Below are 17,310 nucleotides of genomic sequence, written 5' to 3' on the forward strand. Positions count from 1 at the left end.
GAAATCTCTTTCATGAACCAGAACAAATGTATGACACTATAACTAGAAGTTAATAATAGAGGGGCATATAGGGAGAAAAGTATACCTATTGCAAACTATATACTACAGTTAGTAGTATTTTAACATTCTTTCATCAACAGTAACAAATGTACTATACCAATACTATGAGACAATAACGGAGGGAGGTGGTTAGGGGTATGGGAGGATTTAAGTTTCCTTTTCTTATTTTTATTTCTTCTCTGGAGTAATGAAAATGTTCTAAAAATTCAAAAAAATTAATTGTGGTGATGGGTGCACAGCTGTATGATGGTACCGTGGGTAACTGATTGTACACTTTGGATCTTTGGATAATTGTATGGAATGTGAACAATCTCAATTTTAAAAAATGGGTTGTCCAACAGCTCAAGAAGTATCACATAATCTTGCTTTTCAACCAAAATGAGAGACATCCAATACTCCAGGTCCCAGATAATCACAACAAGTTTTGATCCAGTTGTATTTCATTAGTCGAAGAATGTATTATTAGCTCCTGGAGATCCACAGAGCTTATTTCCAGTCTCCAAAGGATTAGAGACACAGATCTCTTATTTTTAAGGCACTAAGAGCATCATTTTACATGTTTAGATGCTTTGATTTTACATAAGTACACAACCTGATCATTTTTTACCAGGATGGATAAAAAGACTACCTGAGAAATGTATGAAAATATTAAAATTTCTCTTACTGCAATTTGGCTGATTAAAAAATTAAATATGATCAGTGACTCTCATTTATGTATGATTTTAATTTTAATTCTCTGTTACAAGTAAAAGCCATCATGTCGGTATTACAAAGGCATTAATTTGGGCAACTGTGATTCTGTAAGTGAGATTCAAGATGACAAGAGGTGAAAAAGAAACTGTCAGAAACACAATGTCTAGTTGTGGAAAATGGTAGAAAATATAGAAAGAAAATAGAATCATTTCAAGAGAGAGATGTCAGACACCACTAATGGAAACCAGCCAAGACCAGAAGATCATGGGAAAGGAGCTTCTTGAAGGATTTCTTGGTAGGGAATCTAGTAGAGTAACCAACCCACCTGGCAGACCATCTTTTTCAATCTGACTGAAGAGACAGGGCATGAAAGGCTGCCTTTCCCAACATTTAAGGGAGTCAATACTGGTAGTGCTTAGAGAGCCTGGGCATGGAAGGAGCTGGCTCTGAAAAGCCAGGATGACTCTATCTAAAGCTATGTCAGGTTGGGTCCGGAGACTCACCTGAGTATCTGTAATGCACCCACTCATGTGTAATACCTGACACTCCTTTCCTTAAGTGGTTAGCCAAGAGCGACCAACTAAGTGACTCATAAAAACAGAAGGAGTTTAGAAAAAAAGAGTGGGGATAGGCTGGGGTCACAGGGAAGCAGCAATGAAGAAATTCCCTTCAGGTGGGAGACAGAAGCACCCAGCAGTATTTGTGAGCATGAGATTCTGCCCTGGCCCCTTCTTTTTTATATTACAGTCTTCCAACCCAACTTATAGGCTGATGACTTCCAAACCAACATCCACAACCCTCTCCGGAGCACCACACTTGTTTATCCAACTGCCTGCTGGATGTGTCCGCTTGATGGCCCTACAAATACTTAAAAACACAGTTAGTCTAAGACTGACCCCATGACATTTCTCCCCAAATATCTTCCTCCTCCAGTGTTTTCTAATCAGGGAATGGTACCAACATCAACCCAGTTGCCCAAGGCAACATCTTCAAGTCCTCCCTTTCCTTCATACCTTCACATACTATCCATCAAGTATTCCTCTTGACTCTATCTCCAAAATATTTCTCTCAAAATATTTCTCTCCATGATAATAGTTCAAGCTGTTAGAGAAAAAAGCTCTCTCCCTTATCCTTCCTTCCATGTAATGGGAGTTCAATTGGTATAATACTCCTGGACCCTCCCTGTCTCTTTATTCACTCTTACCTGCGAAACTGAAATGACTTATCTGATAAGTGAATTTGGGAAAAATAAACTCAGTATGCTCAGCTCAGCTCTTTTCTTTACTCCTTTTGGGAGTTGGCCTTCTCTGCTGCTCTTCAAGGGGTAGGTCCTTCCACTTCACACAGGCCTGCCCTGGTCCAGTGTTGCTGAGACTGAGTGAGTGAGTCTGCCTAATTCTGGGGACCAGCTAGCAGACCCTTCTGGATTGCACATTAACCTATATCCTCCCCCTTTGCCTTCATCAATAATAACATTGCAATATGACATACATATAGAAAGATGCAAAAATAGTAAGTGTACAGCTTGACAAATTTTCACAAAGTGAAATAAGACTAACATAAATGAAGGAATATACCACGTTCATGGACTGTAAAGGTGTCAATTCTCCCCAAAAGCATCTATAGATTCAATGCAATCCTAATCAAAATCTCAGGAGCATTTTTATGCACGTGGGATTTGACAAGCTGATTCTAAGACTTATATGGGAATGCAAGGGGCCAAGAACAGGCTAGACAATCTTGAAGTAAAGGAACAAAGATCAAGGACTTACACTGCCAGATATCAAGACTTACTATAAAGCTACAGTAATTAAGACAGCACAAGGACAAACAGACCAACAGAACAGAATACAGAAACAGATCCACACATACACAGCCACTTAGGTTACAACAAAGATGGAACGGCTTCGCAGTGCAGAATAGATGATCTTTTTTGCTAAACAGTGCCGGGTCAAATGGATATCAATACCGAAAAAAAAATAAGTAAAGCTGATATTTTGATTCTCCATCCACTGACATGTCTTAGTAATTAATTTTAGGACCCAGGTGGGAGGGATTGGTATTTATCAGGAGAGCCAATATAAGTTTCTGTCACCTCTCTCTTGAATTTCAGTTTCCCTATCTTCTATAATCCACTCCTCATACTGCAGCTGGAATAATCTTTCTAAATCACCTACCTGATCATTTCACTCTCTTGCTTAAAACCCTCTGATAGCCCTCCACTGCCCTCAAGATCAAGTCCAAACTCCTTAACAAATCTCACAAGGCCCTTCATGATCAGGGTCCTGCTTTTTCTCTATTCTCATCTTTCCCCACTTCCCACTGGAGCTTCTATGTACTCTCTGTGCTATCTCTTTTCCCTGTCTAGTTACTTATACATGCTGCTCTTTCCACCTTGGTAACTCTCTGCTCCTTCACTTGATGAATGCCTACTGGACCCATGGTTCTCAGTCTAAACATTACTTCCTGTAGGGCTAAACATATTCCCTGTAGAGCTACCCATCACTTCCTGTTGGCACAAACATCACTTCCTGTAGGCACAAACATCACTTCCTGTAGGAAATACATACACACGCATGTGCATGTGCATGTACACACGCACACACTCTCCAGACTCCCTAACAACTCACCACCTCCTGCCATACCAAAGGGCTCCTACAACACAGCAAAGTGTTCTCAGCCTGGTCACGGCAATTCCCTGTCTTACCACTGCTTGTTTACTTTCCTGTAGCTCCCTGAGGGCAGAGACCTGGTCTTGTTTACCACTGTATCCCCAGTGCTGAGCATATAGTGAGCACTCAAAAAATATTGGTTGAAATGAATTAAACTTAACAGTGTACAAGATATATAAAAATAAAAAAATAACAAAATTAAAATAAAACAAAAAAAATAAAAACAATGTGCAAGATATTTTCCACTACATATCATTTAATTAAAAAAAAAAGAAAAAAAAAAGAAGCCCTGAGGGGGAGGATACGTATAAAGAGTATTCCCATTTTTCACATGGCCCAATTGAGGCTAAGTGACTCTGTCAAGGTCAATCAGCTAGGACAACAGTATCCACACCCTTCTAATCTTACGATATTTAACTTGGTTCATTGTTAGCCACACAGTATTTTCCATTATTTTGATACAGCATATCAAAACTTCTGAGCTTAGTTTAAAGGGTACATTTTTCCCAGGGCTCTTTTTTTTGTCTTTAATCTTTTATCAAGGAAAATTTCCAACACATCCAAAAACAGAGTATAGTGTAACAAACCCCCATGTATGTATCACCAAGTTTCAACAATTATCAACTCTCATGACCAATCTTGTTTCTTCTATAACCCCATCCACTTTTCCACCTTCAAGATTATTGGACGCAAATCCTAGACATTACATAGTTTCTTCTGAATTATTTTAGTTAAATGGTCAATTAAAAATCATTTACAGGAATCAAAGACCTAAATATAAGAGGACTATAAAACCCCTAGAAGAAAATGTAGTGAAGCATTTTCAAGATCTTGTGGCAGATCTCGACAGGTGAACTCGCTGCCTTCCTCCCTATGTGGGACCCGACTCCCAGGGTTGTAAATCTCCCTGGCAATGCAGAATATGACTCCCGGGGATGAATGTGGACCCGGCATCGTGGGACTGAGAGTATCTTCTTGACCAAAAGGGGGATGCAAAATGAGACGAAATAGTTTCAGTGGCTGAGAGATTTCAAATGGAGTCGAGAGGTCACTCTAGTGGACATTCTTATGCACTATATAGATAACACCTCTTAGGTTTTAATGTATTGGAATAGCTAGAAGTAAATACCTGAAACTACCAAACTCCAACCCAGAAGTCTGGACTCCTGAAGAAAATTATATAATAATGTAGATTACAAGGGGTGACAGTGTGATTGTGAAGACCTTGTGGATCACACCCCCTTTATCTAGTGTATGGATGAGTAGAAAAATGGGGATAAAAACTAAAGGACAAATGGGATGGGATGGGGGATGATTTGGGTGTTCTTTTTTCACTTTTATTTTTTTTCTTGTTCTGGTTCTTTCTGATGTAAGGAAAATGTTCAGAGATAGATTGTGGTGATGAACGCATAACTATGTTATCATACTGTGGACAGTGGATTGTATACCATGGATGATTGTATGGTGTGTGAATGTATTTCAATAAAACTGAATTTAATAAAAAAATAATAATAATATAAAAAAAAAGATCTTGTGGCAGGAGGTCTCTTAGACCTTACACCCAAAGTACAAGCAATGAAAGAAGAAATAGATAAACGGGACCTCCTCAAAATTTAATACTTCTGTGCTTCAAAGGACTTTGTCAAGAAAGTGAAAAGGCAGCCGACTCAATGGGAGAAAATATCTGGAAACCACATATCCAATAAGAGTTTAATATCCAGAATATGTAAAGAAATTCTACAATTCAACAATAAAAAGACAAGCAGCCCAATTTTAAAATGGGCAAAAGACCTGAATAGACATTTTTCCAAAGAGAAAATACAAATGGCTAAAAAGTACATGAAGAGATGCTTAACATCACTAGCTATTAGGGAAATGCAAATCAAAATCACAGTGAGATATTTCACACCTACTAGAATGGCCATTATAAAAAAAGCAGAAAGCTACAAGTGTTGGAGAGGATGTGGAGAAATAGGAATATTTATGCACTGTGGTGGGAGTGTAAAATAGTGCAGCCACTGTGGAAGATGGTTTGGCAGTTCCTCAGGAAGCTAAGTATAGAATTGTCATATGATCCAGCAATCCTGCTACTAGCTATACACTCAGAAGAACTGAAAACAGGGCCATGAACAGACATTTGGACACCAATGTTCACAGTGGCATTATTCACAATTGCCAAAACATGGAAGCAACCCAAGTGCTCATCAACCAATGAATGGATAAACAAAGTGTGGTATATACATACGATGGAATATTATTCAGCTATAAGAAGAAATAAAGTCCTGAAGCATGCAACAACATGGATGATCCTTGAGAACATTGTGTTGAGTGAAAATAAGCCAGACACAAAAGGACAAATATTGTATGGGCCCACTGACATGAACTAATTATTATGAGCAAATTCTTGGAGCTAAAATCTAGAGTATAGGTTATCAGAAGACAGAAAGAGGGTAGAGAATGGCTAGCTGGTGCTTAACTTGTACAGAATTTTTAATAAGGTTGACTGTAAATGTTTAGAAATAAATAGAGGTGATGGTAGCACATTACTGTAAGGGTAACTAACAGCACTGAATTATGTGTGTGATTATGGTTGAAAGGGGAAGTTTAGGGTTGTGTATGTCACTAGAAGGAAAGCTACAGGATAAACCATGGGACTGTATAACATAGTGAACCCTGTTGTGGACGATGATCGTGGTTATTAGTACAAATATAAGAATGTTCTTACATGAACCAGAACTATTACAAGATGTTACTAATAGGGTAGTATACAAAAAATACAACTAATGCAAACTATGGACTATAGTTAAAAGAAACATTGTAATATTTTTGCATCAATCGTAACAAAGGTACTATACCAATGCTAATCTCAATAATAGAGAGGAATCAGGAGTATGGAATCTTTTTTTGGAGCAATGAGAATGTTCTCAAATTGATTGTAGTGATGAATGCACAACTCTGTGATTATACCAAGAACCACTGATTGTACACTTTGGATGGACTGTACGGTGTGTGAATAAAAACTGTTATATATATATATGTATGGTGTATTGCTCCATAATTGTTTCTTGTGGGTAACTCTTTACTCCCCACTGTGATTTTAATTAATAGTCCTAGAGGGCAGGCATCATGCCTTAACACATCCTTTGAGAAGAAACCCAAGAAAAAATAAACAGAATCTGTCTTTGAAAAAAAATCATTCAGAAGCTTATCCATTTGGTAGTATTAGAAGCTTCCATAAATGGGGCCCTTTCTTATAGCTCAGTAAGAGAAGCAGAAGCAACACCTACACTCATGATTTCCTTATTCAGGGTGGGGTGGGGGTTATGCAACATCCTTCCTGGTGTATAATCTAATCCTGCTAGCACTTTCCATAGTTAATATCACAATTATCAACATTCAACCACCTTGGATAGGGTGACATGGATTAAAGCAAAGGTAAAATAAGTATGAAATTATCTACTGACTCAGTAAAGTGGCTCTGAATACTACACAAACCTTGAATGGGAAGTATAATATTATGCTTCCAGTTGTTAATAATCATCAGATTCCTTTTTCACCTATTCCAAGTTATCAAACTAGCCATGTGAGAAAGCCAACTGTTAGCGCCTGAGTGGAAGACCTGCTTGGGTCTAACCGAACAAACACTGTCATGGTGCAATCCAATTTGTGCTTCTGCAACAACAACAACAACAAAAAAACTGTGAGCTCAATTCTCAAAGGAAGTAATGTCCTTCCTTAAACATAAATCTTAGAAACAAAACCATCTGAAAAGTGATGAGAAACAGGTTGCCCACTGATAAAACAATATCACACTCATCAGGTCTGTGCCAGGTTGTGCAGTAACAAATTGGATCCTAAAACTATTCGACTACCCATGGTGCCAACAATAGGGGGTATAGACAGTTTCGAATCCTCTCCTATGCTGCAAAAACTGTCTGCAGCCAGTAAGGCAGGCTGGGAAGCTTATGTTTTCCCCAGAGGCTACACAACCAGAAGTGGGTTAGGGATCTGCCCACACCTAGTTTCATTCTGCAAACAAATCAGGGACCAGGATGCACATACATTCATATGCATACACACAAACACACACACACAACTCTGATGAAGTTAAAATTTCATGTCACCAAGACCAATGTAATAATCTTTTCTCTGTTTCACAAAGATACAGCAAACTATACAACTGCAATATTTTCAACTATGTAACCATTATAGCATCCAACCCAGTCCCCTCATCTTACAGATGTCTGTAATCTTTAAAGTGCTATGCTAATACAGTCTTTAAAACTATTCATTCAGCAAATATTTACTGAGCACCTACTATGTGCCATACATTACATCAGTGACCAAAATAAATAATAAACATAATAAGAATAAATGTTATGTAAGAAGGTGGTACATGCTATGGAAAACAAAAGATGTAGTGTGGAGTCAGGGGGACGGGGAAAGAGGACAGGTTTCAGAATTTGTGGGGCAGGTAAGATTTGAACCAAGCCTTTGAACCTGCTCTCATGGAGCAGGTGAGATTTGAACCAAGCCTTCAAAGAGCAGAGGGAGGTAGCCAGGTGGGGATGTGGGAGCAAAGTGGCCCAGGCAGAGGGAACTGCTGTAGCCAAGGTTCTAAATGGGAGCATGCCTGGTGTGGTGGGGGAGGAGCAGGGAGCCTGGAATGGAGTGAGCCAGGGGAGAGCTGCAAGGGAGGGAGCCAGAGCAGTGCCAGGGGTCAGATTCCCCAGCACGTAGGCCACAGGGAGAACTCTCACCCTGTTCTCAGTGAAGACTTCGCTGGGGTATGAGCAGAGGAGTGCCATGATCTGATTTTGCCTTCAAAGGACCACTCTGGCTGTGCTGCAGAGACCAGAGTCCAGGCGGAAGGGGAGAAGCAGGAAGACCTAGCAGGAGGCGCTGCCATGCTGGTGAGAGACCACGGCAGCAGGGGAGGTGAGGAGATATGGCCGGATTCTGAACATATTTAGGAGACAGAGCTGATAGGGTTTCCTGACAGACTGGAAAAGATGTGAAAGAAAGAGAGGAGTCGGGGACAATCCCAAGGTTTTTGCCTGAGCAATGGGGAGGATGGCACTGCCTTCAACAGAAATGGGGAAGGCTGGGGATGGAGCAGTTTGATGCGATGATGAGGAGCTCAGGTTTGGTATATAAATTTAACATCTCCAAGTGGGGATATATTAAAGTAAGCAGTTGGACATATGGCTCTGGGATTCAGGGAAGAAGCATGCTGAGATGTAAACTTGGGAGTATTATATCTGATAATGATAATGTTAGTAAATTTATCATTAGCAGTCAAAACAAATAGCAATAGCAATAATAAAGGTCACACACACAACGCCTTTCTACACAGAAAAGAACAGGACCAAGAACCATTCAACAAATGAAGGATATTAACTGTTCACTGACTGAGCCAGTGGTCATATTCATTTCAACCACTTGAATAAAATGAAGAAAAACCATACCCATTGTCCCTTCCTAAGACCAGGACTTGCTCCTTTGTAACTATTTAGAGGAGTATGAATTTGACCATATGAAACAGAATTGAGCTCACAAGCTGGGATATTAACCAGACAGTTTTCAGATCTTGAGCAAAATCACTTATTGATTACTGAAAGAAACAATGCTAGCTCAAAGAAGCGTCCACAAAAGAAGAGTTTCAATGAAACAGTCTCTAATTTCAAAGTGTCTACCCTTTCAGCCTTCTTCATATCTAAGGGTAATAAATGTCCAAAAAGCTTCCTTTTCTTAGATTTGGTTTCTAATGCATGATGACACCGGAGAAGGCTGCTGGGAGGTGGAAATTATACAGCTGTGGAAGATGACAGAACCTTTAAAATTTCATCTTACTGAAAAATGAAAAAGATTTTAAAACCACCAATAAACCTACATCAGCAATGCTGCCACTGCCTCCTCCCCCAAGCCTGCTGGCGCAAACATTAGAGCAAAAATTTCAGTACTCCACCAAATTAACAAATATTCCATGAGCACAGCCCGAGCGTAGTTTATTACTATCTGGAAAATTCCACAGTATTTATCAAATGCTAAGCAAGAGTAAAATGCTTAGAAGTGTGCCACAGTAGATGTCACGGGCAGCCAGGAGTGTGGATGGCTCTGGGTGTGTTGCCGTGGCAACGTGTACTCAGCAGCACCCACTCCGCCTGCCTCTTGCCAACCCAGAACAAGGCAGAAGAAAACAGCCAGCTTCCTGATGGGAAAATCCAGGCCGCGTCCCAGCGCTGGCCAGCTCCATCATTCACACACACAGGAGGCTTCCTTTCAGCAGTCTGAAATCGTCTCCACCTAACTCCTAGAGAGAAAATGCCCAATTCCATTTCTCTATTACAGAACCACAGTCACCACAAGCCAGTGCCAAGCACCAGAGAAATGTAAGAAGAGACTGGCGGGTGTCTGAAAGGGGTCAGGGCCAAAACAACGGGTTCTATTTAGCTACGACCAGGCATGAGGGGCTTTGCTGGGGAGGAAATAGAGACGTGCCGCTCCACTGGAAAAGTCATCCTGAGCAACACACCATAAATGGGAGATCGGTAAGAAAGGAAGCAGCAAAGTAGAGCATGAGCCTTTCGAGGGAGAGATCCAATGGGAAGAGGGCAAACAGGACACTGAAACCCCAAAAGCGGCATCGAAAGCCTCAGATTCTAAATCCCAAGGGCACATTTTCTGGGTATTTCATGTTATAGTGAAATAAAACATACTGTCAAACATACCTTTTCCACTGGTAGAAAGTCGTTTTCTACTTCGATCGACCTTGGTCGTAGCTTTATTGGCTTGTCTTTGAAAATATCTCCAAAGCCCACTCCCTTAACTTTCTTCGGCTGGATCGCTGCAGTTGTGACGGTTCCATTGGCACCTTCGGATTTGGTACTGCTCGAGTCACCCCCATCACTCTCGGAGCCTGTGGTCTCCCTTAAACCTGCCAAGAGTGGGGGGCAGGGAGAGAACAAGTCTCAGAAGAACTTCACAGCCAGCCAGGAACCACCTCTAAATGCGTTATGGGGTTCACAACCATTTGCACTGGGGTTGTGTATTCAGCATGTTCAGCATGTTGAGTTTGGGTGGCTCTGAGTTTCATCTGATCTCTCCAGCCCCAATCTTCACTTTGGGGTTTTTAGTTTTTGTTTTAACATAAATTTTTATTAGAAAAGTTGTAGGTTTACAGAAAAATCATGCCGAAAATACGGAGCTCCCATATACCCCACTCCACCTTTGCTACAATTGTACCTTTGTTACAATTGATGAAAGCCAAACTTGACTTTTAAGAACTGAATAAAAAACAACTTTCAGAAAAACGAATTTCAAAGCAGATTTCTTTGTATACATGGAATTTCACCTCTCTTCAGCCAGCGCCTGGTTCTGATCCAATTTTTTTTTGCCACAGTTTGTGTAACAACCCTTCACACCCCCACCCACACCCCTCTCCTCACCTCCCACCCAGTCAGTACCACATACTGTACCCCCAATATCTATGACTCATGTCAATTAGCAATTAGCAATGAAAGTAACATTTCCTAAAGGGAAACTGTAAAGCTAAAAGCCATTTAAACAAATTATCTATTAAAGAAACCACACAAAATTATGACTGCCAAAGAATTAAATCTCTTTGGATGGCTTCACAAGGAATAAATGCATGCAGACATGTTTCTCCAGGAAAGCATTATGACTGCCAAAGAATTAAATCTCTTTGGATGGCTTCACAAGGAATAAATGCATGCAGACATGTTTCTCCAGGAAAGCATTAAACTAAACTTGACATTAAGATGGTTTCACTAGCAAGATGACTGTGTCTTTTAAAGAGGGGAAGGAAGCTCCCTGCCAAGAGGCCAGATTCTCCCAAGCCTACAGCTCTTCCTCCTCCTCAATACTATCATTTTCCCAAAGTTGAATCCCTTTCCAAAGAAGAACACTGAAGACATGACACCCTTCCTTTGACCTCTTGGGTATATGTTGAAAGTCATAAAATAGTCATCAGCCAGACAACATGGACACTTACCTCCCCAGATTCTTTTTCCCCCAGGCTCTGCCCTATTCCTAAAAGGAAGAGCCTATTTGTATCTAATTCATTTCTGAAAGGACACTTTTACTTTGATGGTCAGTACATCGGCTATGCCATCATAGGGCAGGACTCAGAGGATATTTTATGGATACTAAATGCTATCATTAAACCTGTCTCTAGATGCCTCTAGGCGTACACATAGGACACCTCCCAAACATTTACTACGTATCTCCTAACAATGCCCTTGGGACGAAAGTATGCCACCAAATTGTGTTCTCTATTAGCCAATAGTGCATTAACTCTCTATAGGTAATGTGGCCTCCTAGTACATAAGAATGATACACCAAATAATTGCTCACACAAAATGTCATAAAACGCTGAAGCCATTCTAATAAGGAAGTTTCAGTGCAGGAAGAAACTGTTAAATGAAAACAGACAAAATGTAAAAAGGTCATTATAAATTACTAACAAGTCTAAAAATCAAATCCTTAAAACAATGGTTTTGTTTGTTGTTGCTGCTGTTTTCAATAAAATAGTATCTATAAGCCAAAGGGGAGTGGGGGGGGGGGAATCCCTGGTGCATATTTGAATTAACTAAAGAACAGCATTTGTGATCAAGAACAGAGGGCAGAACAAGGAGGAGCAACCCACAACAAGGGGATGTGCTGCAACTGACAGGGCTGGATTTGAGTAGGCAGAGAGGGAGAATCCCCCCTGGATTTGTGTGTTTATTTGTTATCCCTGCTGGAGATATTTAGAGTCTAAATATTGTGTCATTTCCCCCTTTAACATGTTCTCATTTTGCCATTTAGAGTCCTTCTACGAGATAAATGGCTTGGATAGTCTTTTCTGGTTTGGGAAAAACCATTTGAGGGTGGGAAAAAGAAATGATGGAAAGAAACCATCACAGCACCCCTCCCTCCCAATGCCACCATCAGCAGAAGGCTTCAGGGCAAATGGATCAGGGCAAGTCTGGGGAATTTGAAGGGTTCTTCCACCATTCCTCAGTAGCTGGAACCATAACATTTTCAGTCACTGCCATCCTAACTTTCACTGAGCTTTTTTTCTTAGGTATTTACTGCCTTCAGGCCCATCTTAATAACTTTCTATTAATCACTGTTAAGAAATGGTTTTTACATTACACAGGGTGAGGTTGCACAGTCATTCAACCACACAGGCATGGCCTTGGAAGGAAACACACTGCAAATTTTTCTTCTGGAAATTCTGGCAGCCTGAACATACGACTTTTAAGCACTTAAATATCTGAATATCTATCTGGGTTGGTGACATAACTGAAAATCTAGCTCCTTCTGTTTGGAGAGAAAGAAGAGTAACTTTTCATTTTCATGTCTGTTCCTTTTAGCTGCTGGTGCCCATCACACACATTACCCCATATAATGCCTCCTTGTCATTCTCAGCATGCCAGGTGATGCTCCCATGAGGTGCCACCCAAAGGGTGATCTGTGGATGGGGGCCAGTCCACGAAGGGTTTATTACCAGTCTGTGGCAAGGTAAGTGCAGAGAGGGTGAGTGGTTCCAAAATGTTTATGGCAATGAGCATTAGTGTCACTTCCCTGATGTGTGGCCAGTGGACTTGTCTCTGGGAACAGGGCACAGAGCAGTCCACGAAGTGTCAATCTCCTGTGGTGAGGCGCAGGCAGCACACTGCCTGTGTAGCAAAGTCATGTGCAGTGGGACCATGGACCTGTCCACGACAGGATGGCAATAAACATAAACCTCACCACAGACAGTTGAGCAATTTGGCTCTGGTGTTCCTGCCTGAACATTCTTTTCATCATTTATATCTATACACATCTCTAAGGTGGATGTTTTTTCCTTCAAGGTGACAAAAAACAAAGCCTCCTCAAATTTGCCATCACCAGTCATACAACTGGCCCTTTTGTGTGCTTTACCTTTCTATGCCAGCACTGATTGACTCAGATCCATGAGCCATTTTTATTTGTTTTATTTATTTTTAATTTAATACACACCTGTAGTGCTTACTATGTGACAGGAACTGTTCTAAGGGCTTTGTGAGATTAACTCATCAGTCTCATACATCTCTCTCTTCTCAACATTTGGCAGCTTTCTTTCATAACACAAAGGGCTACACATTGGTCCCACCAAAAGAATTCTGCCACTTGGTGACTGGCTGGACGAGCAAAGCAAAACACCATTACTGTCACTCACTTTCAGGCTGAATACTTGTTTCTTTGACCCATGCAATGAATAAATGGTTTATTGGTTCCCAATGATCCTACCCACCCAGAGAAAGCGATAACCACAAGAGGCTGACATCTCCATGGGAAGCCATCTTACACCACCCCCCAGAAGCCCAAAGATACTGGTACAAATACATATGCCAAGGCAAATGCTACCACTCCCCTCTCTGCACGCATGGCTCATGCATGCATGTCACATATGATAGAGGCACAAAGCAAACAAGGAAGCGCCAGGGGCTGGTGGTGAGAATGAGCCTGTAGCACACACCAAGGAGATGGGACTTATCTCAGGCAAATAAGTACATGTCCTTGGGTCAGAAATTCACACAGACACTTGGCATAAGCATAAGCAGCTCAGAAAGCACAGCTGCATCAAAAAACACAAGTACCCAGATCTTATCTTTACAATTGCCTCCTGCAGTTAAGGTCACTCACTGTAATAGCGTCTGTGGCCCTCCGTCTTTCCAGGTGCAGCTCGGTACAGAATTGTCCCTTCAAAGGTAGTCTTTCCTGACAGTGAATGAGAGAAGAGAAAGGGAGAGAAAAACAAGAGAGGGGGGAAGGGGAAGCAAATGATGGCAAAAGAAGGGAGAGGAAGAGTCTTTAACTGAACTTGCCTTCAATGAATCCACTGCAAGAGCTTCATCCACAAAATTCATTAGAGACCATTAGGCAGAATTTAAGACGATTACAGAATGAGCCCAAAGTCCCCATGCAACTGTGATGGCAAGAAGCCCCCAGGATCAGGGCTTGCCTCGGCAAATGACCAGCTTGTAGATTATGCCCAATTTAAACCTGGGGGCCATCGCAACATTATAATTCAAGAATAGGAAAACCTCCTTTAACCAGTGAGGATCCAATTAGCCATTTTCCTTAGTTAATTCAGTTGTACAGTGCAATCTTCTCTTCGGAGAGTATGACCCAAGCTTAATGTAGATTTAGGTCCATTACCCTTCATCTTCTACTCCTAGAGCCCTAGATGATAAAAACTGGTCATCATGACCCTAAGATCCTAAACAAGATATCTTTAAAAGATTCAATCATCTTCAGCACCTTTAAGCAAGAAACTGTATTAATATATTGGAGGGAGGGTTTCAACAATGAGGCTTGAATCAAAAGTGGCATCTGTATCAATAAAAAGGTTTTCAGCTTAGCACTGAGGAAACCAGAAAAAACCCTACTTCTTGAAACATCTTAACTGAAGTTTTGTCCCTATCAGTCATGAGACTGTATTTAAGCATGAGGACATAGGACTCATCCAGTGCAACGTGCCAAAAACTTTTTTTTGTTCCAAGGAGAGGTTGTCAATAGCATAAGGCTGGACACACAGCTACAGCCCAATATCTCTGGAACCACAATCAAGTGCACAGGATATTCACATACTGCCCTGCTTTGTGTGTACTCACACACCCACACACTCACACAGGACCTACAGAGAGTACCAATGGTGGGTAAAATGAAACGTATTGCTATCAATTATCCAAGGAATAAGTTCTATTATGACTTGAGACTTAAATACCAAACTGAAGGCTGGTAATATGGTTTCATAATAAGTCTGAGGAATGAGAAGGTAGACTATGTTTACAGAGAGGCTGAAAGTGTAACTGAGAGGGAAGAAAGCAACTTGTCTCATCTCACTTCTTAGAAGCACTCCATATGATAGCGGGAAACCCAAGTGGAACCAGAGTATCAGCTTCTGGGTCCTGTCACTCTCAATACATGAAGGCAATTGTGATTAATCAGCAACAACCTAGGTAGAATCAGATATTTCTAATTTCCAAGCCCTACAGGCAAGGTGGTACCTCTTGTTTTGAAAGCTACCCTTTTATAACAGATATGCTCCGTCCAATTAAAACAAAAGGCTTGACATTCAAAACACTGGTTAAACAGGACTAATCCAGAGAAACAGCAAAGTGCTTCAAGTGTTCTTGTTAGACTTGTGGCTCTTGAGGGCACTGACAACAAAAGCAGAGCAAGTAACAGTAGTTCGTTTTTATTTAGGTACATTTTTATTCTGCTTAACTGAAGTCATTAAGTTGACATTAAGTCAAACGATGCTCCTAAGGAACACAGCTGTCTTACAAGCTAGGCCCTCCAAATCTGGAAGGCACCTAGTCCTCTTGGTTCAGAGAAAGTTAAGTGTAAGAAAAAAGTCAAAATTTTGATAATGTTCCTCAATGTACAGCATAACTTCCACATGTTCTTCCCCAGGAACAGGTCTGAGGATCACTGAGGTGGCACAATCCCTGATGACTCTGAATGGTGAAGACTTCCTGCAAAACCTCACTGTGTGCCGGCAGCAAGGCGAGCTGCGGCCAGGGGGTGGCATTGATGAGGATACCCAGGTATTCTATCTGAAGAACCAAAGATAAGGGCAACTGGAAGGTTCATGAATATGAGGTATGTTTACTTTCTGTGGGGGAATACTCTACTGTCACTATTAAATATTAGTTCTTGGAAGCAGCAAATACTATAAAGGGGAAGAATTTTAAAATCCAAACATAATCATGTGCTTATGTCAGCATTTAATTTTGCCTGAACCCTTTAATCAATCTGCTAATTGCTCTTCACTGCTAATGGAATGTTCATGCACAAGACAAATATCATCTAGTATTAAAAAGAAAAATAAGTATAGTATTTGTCAGCCCAGCTTTCATTCCTATATGAGGGAGCCACCAATCAGTTTCTTACAGCTAATAAAACACCATGTTTCTCCACCATAGAAGTTGTTTTCCATGAGTTTTACAAGATCATCTCCATCTCTGTGTTAGCCTGACAAGTCACTACAGTTTCAGAACCTCAAATTTAGAAATAAGGAATAGGGAAAGTAAGAAATTCAATGCAAATTGAAAACTCATGGTACTTAATCATTATAGAAAGAAAATTCAAAATTCTTCTGAAAATTACGGGAAATAACTGAAAATATTTCTGCAGTTACAGCATTTAAAAAAAAAACAGGAATCGTGGGGTGATGGGAAAGTTGTATTTTCTTTTTTTTGTTTTTATTTATTTTTGGTTTTGCTTTTGTGGGGGAAAGTTCTATTATCAGATGGTGGTGAGGATAACACAACATTGTGTGATTGATCTCACTGAATGATATGCTTAGGAGTGGTTGAGATGGGAAAGTTCATGTAGTATATATGTTTCCACAATTTAGGGGGGAGAGGAGGACTAAAGACACAATAACAACTAAATCAATACGTGATCCTGGATTGGATCTAACAATGTAAGAGAAAATGCCCAAAAGGACCTATTGGGACATACATAAAAATTGCAATACAGACTATAAGCTTTATATTAATATTAAATATCTTGAACTTGATTATGGTACTTAAAGTGGCTACGTAAGTGAATATCTTTGTCCTTAGGAAATGTACATGGAAGTATTAAGTGTTCAAGGAACATACCATATACAACCTACTCTCAAATGTTTAGACTAGATAGATAGATAGGATAGATAGATAGGTAGGTAGATAGAAAAAAAGAAAGAGAGAGGAAGGAAAGATAGAAGGGAGGGAGGGAAGGAAGGGAGGAAGGAAGAAACAACAAATGGGGCAAAACATAAAAACTGGTGAATCTGGGTATCTGGGTGGGGGGGATAAGTTGGAGTTCTCTGTATAGGGTTTGTATTATTTTTGCAACTGTC

At 40.5% G+C, this 17,310-nt stretch overlaps 1 protein-coding gene across 6 annotated transcripts in view; it reads right to left on the reverse strand.

The window, feature by feature from the left end:
• SH3KBP1 (SH3 domain containing kinase binding protein 1) overlaps positions 1–17,310 on the reverse strand; it is a 411,078-nt gene that overhangs the window by 176,480 nt on the left and 217,288 nt on the right. For 4 of the 6 annotated variants that reach the window (XM_037821532.1, XM_037821528.1, XM_037821529.1 and 1 more), the window contains 2 exons: positions 14,100–14,174; positions 10,157–10,362 (listed from right to left, as the gene is read on the reverse strand). In XM_037821532.1, coding sequence (XP_037677460.1) covers positions 10,157–10,362; positions 14,100–14,174 — 281 coding nt within the window. The remainder of the gene's footprint in view (positions 1–10,156; positions 10,363–14,099; positions 14,175–17,310) is intronic. The other 2 variants (XM_037821530.1, XM_037821533.1) reach the window with 1 other exon arrangement.

The sequence above is a fragment of the Choloepus didactylus genome, chromosome X (assembly GCF_015220235.1).
Source record: "Choloepus didactylus isolate mChoDid1 chromosome X, mChoDid1.pri, whole genome shotgun sequence".
NCBI lineage: Eukaryota > Metazoa > Chordata > Mammalia > Pilosa > Megalonychidae > Choloepus > Choloepus didactylus.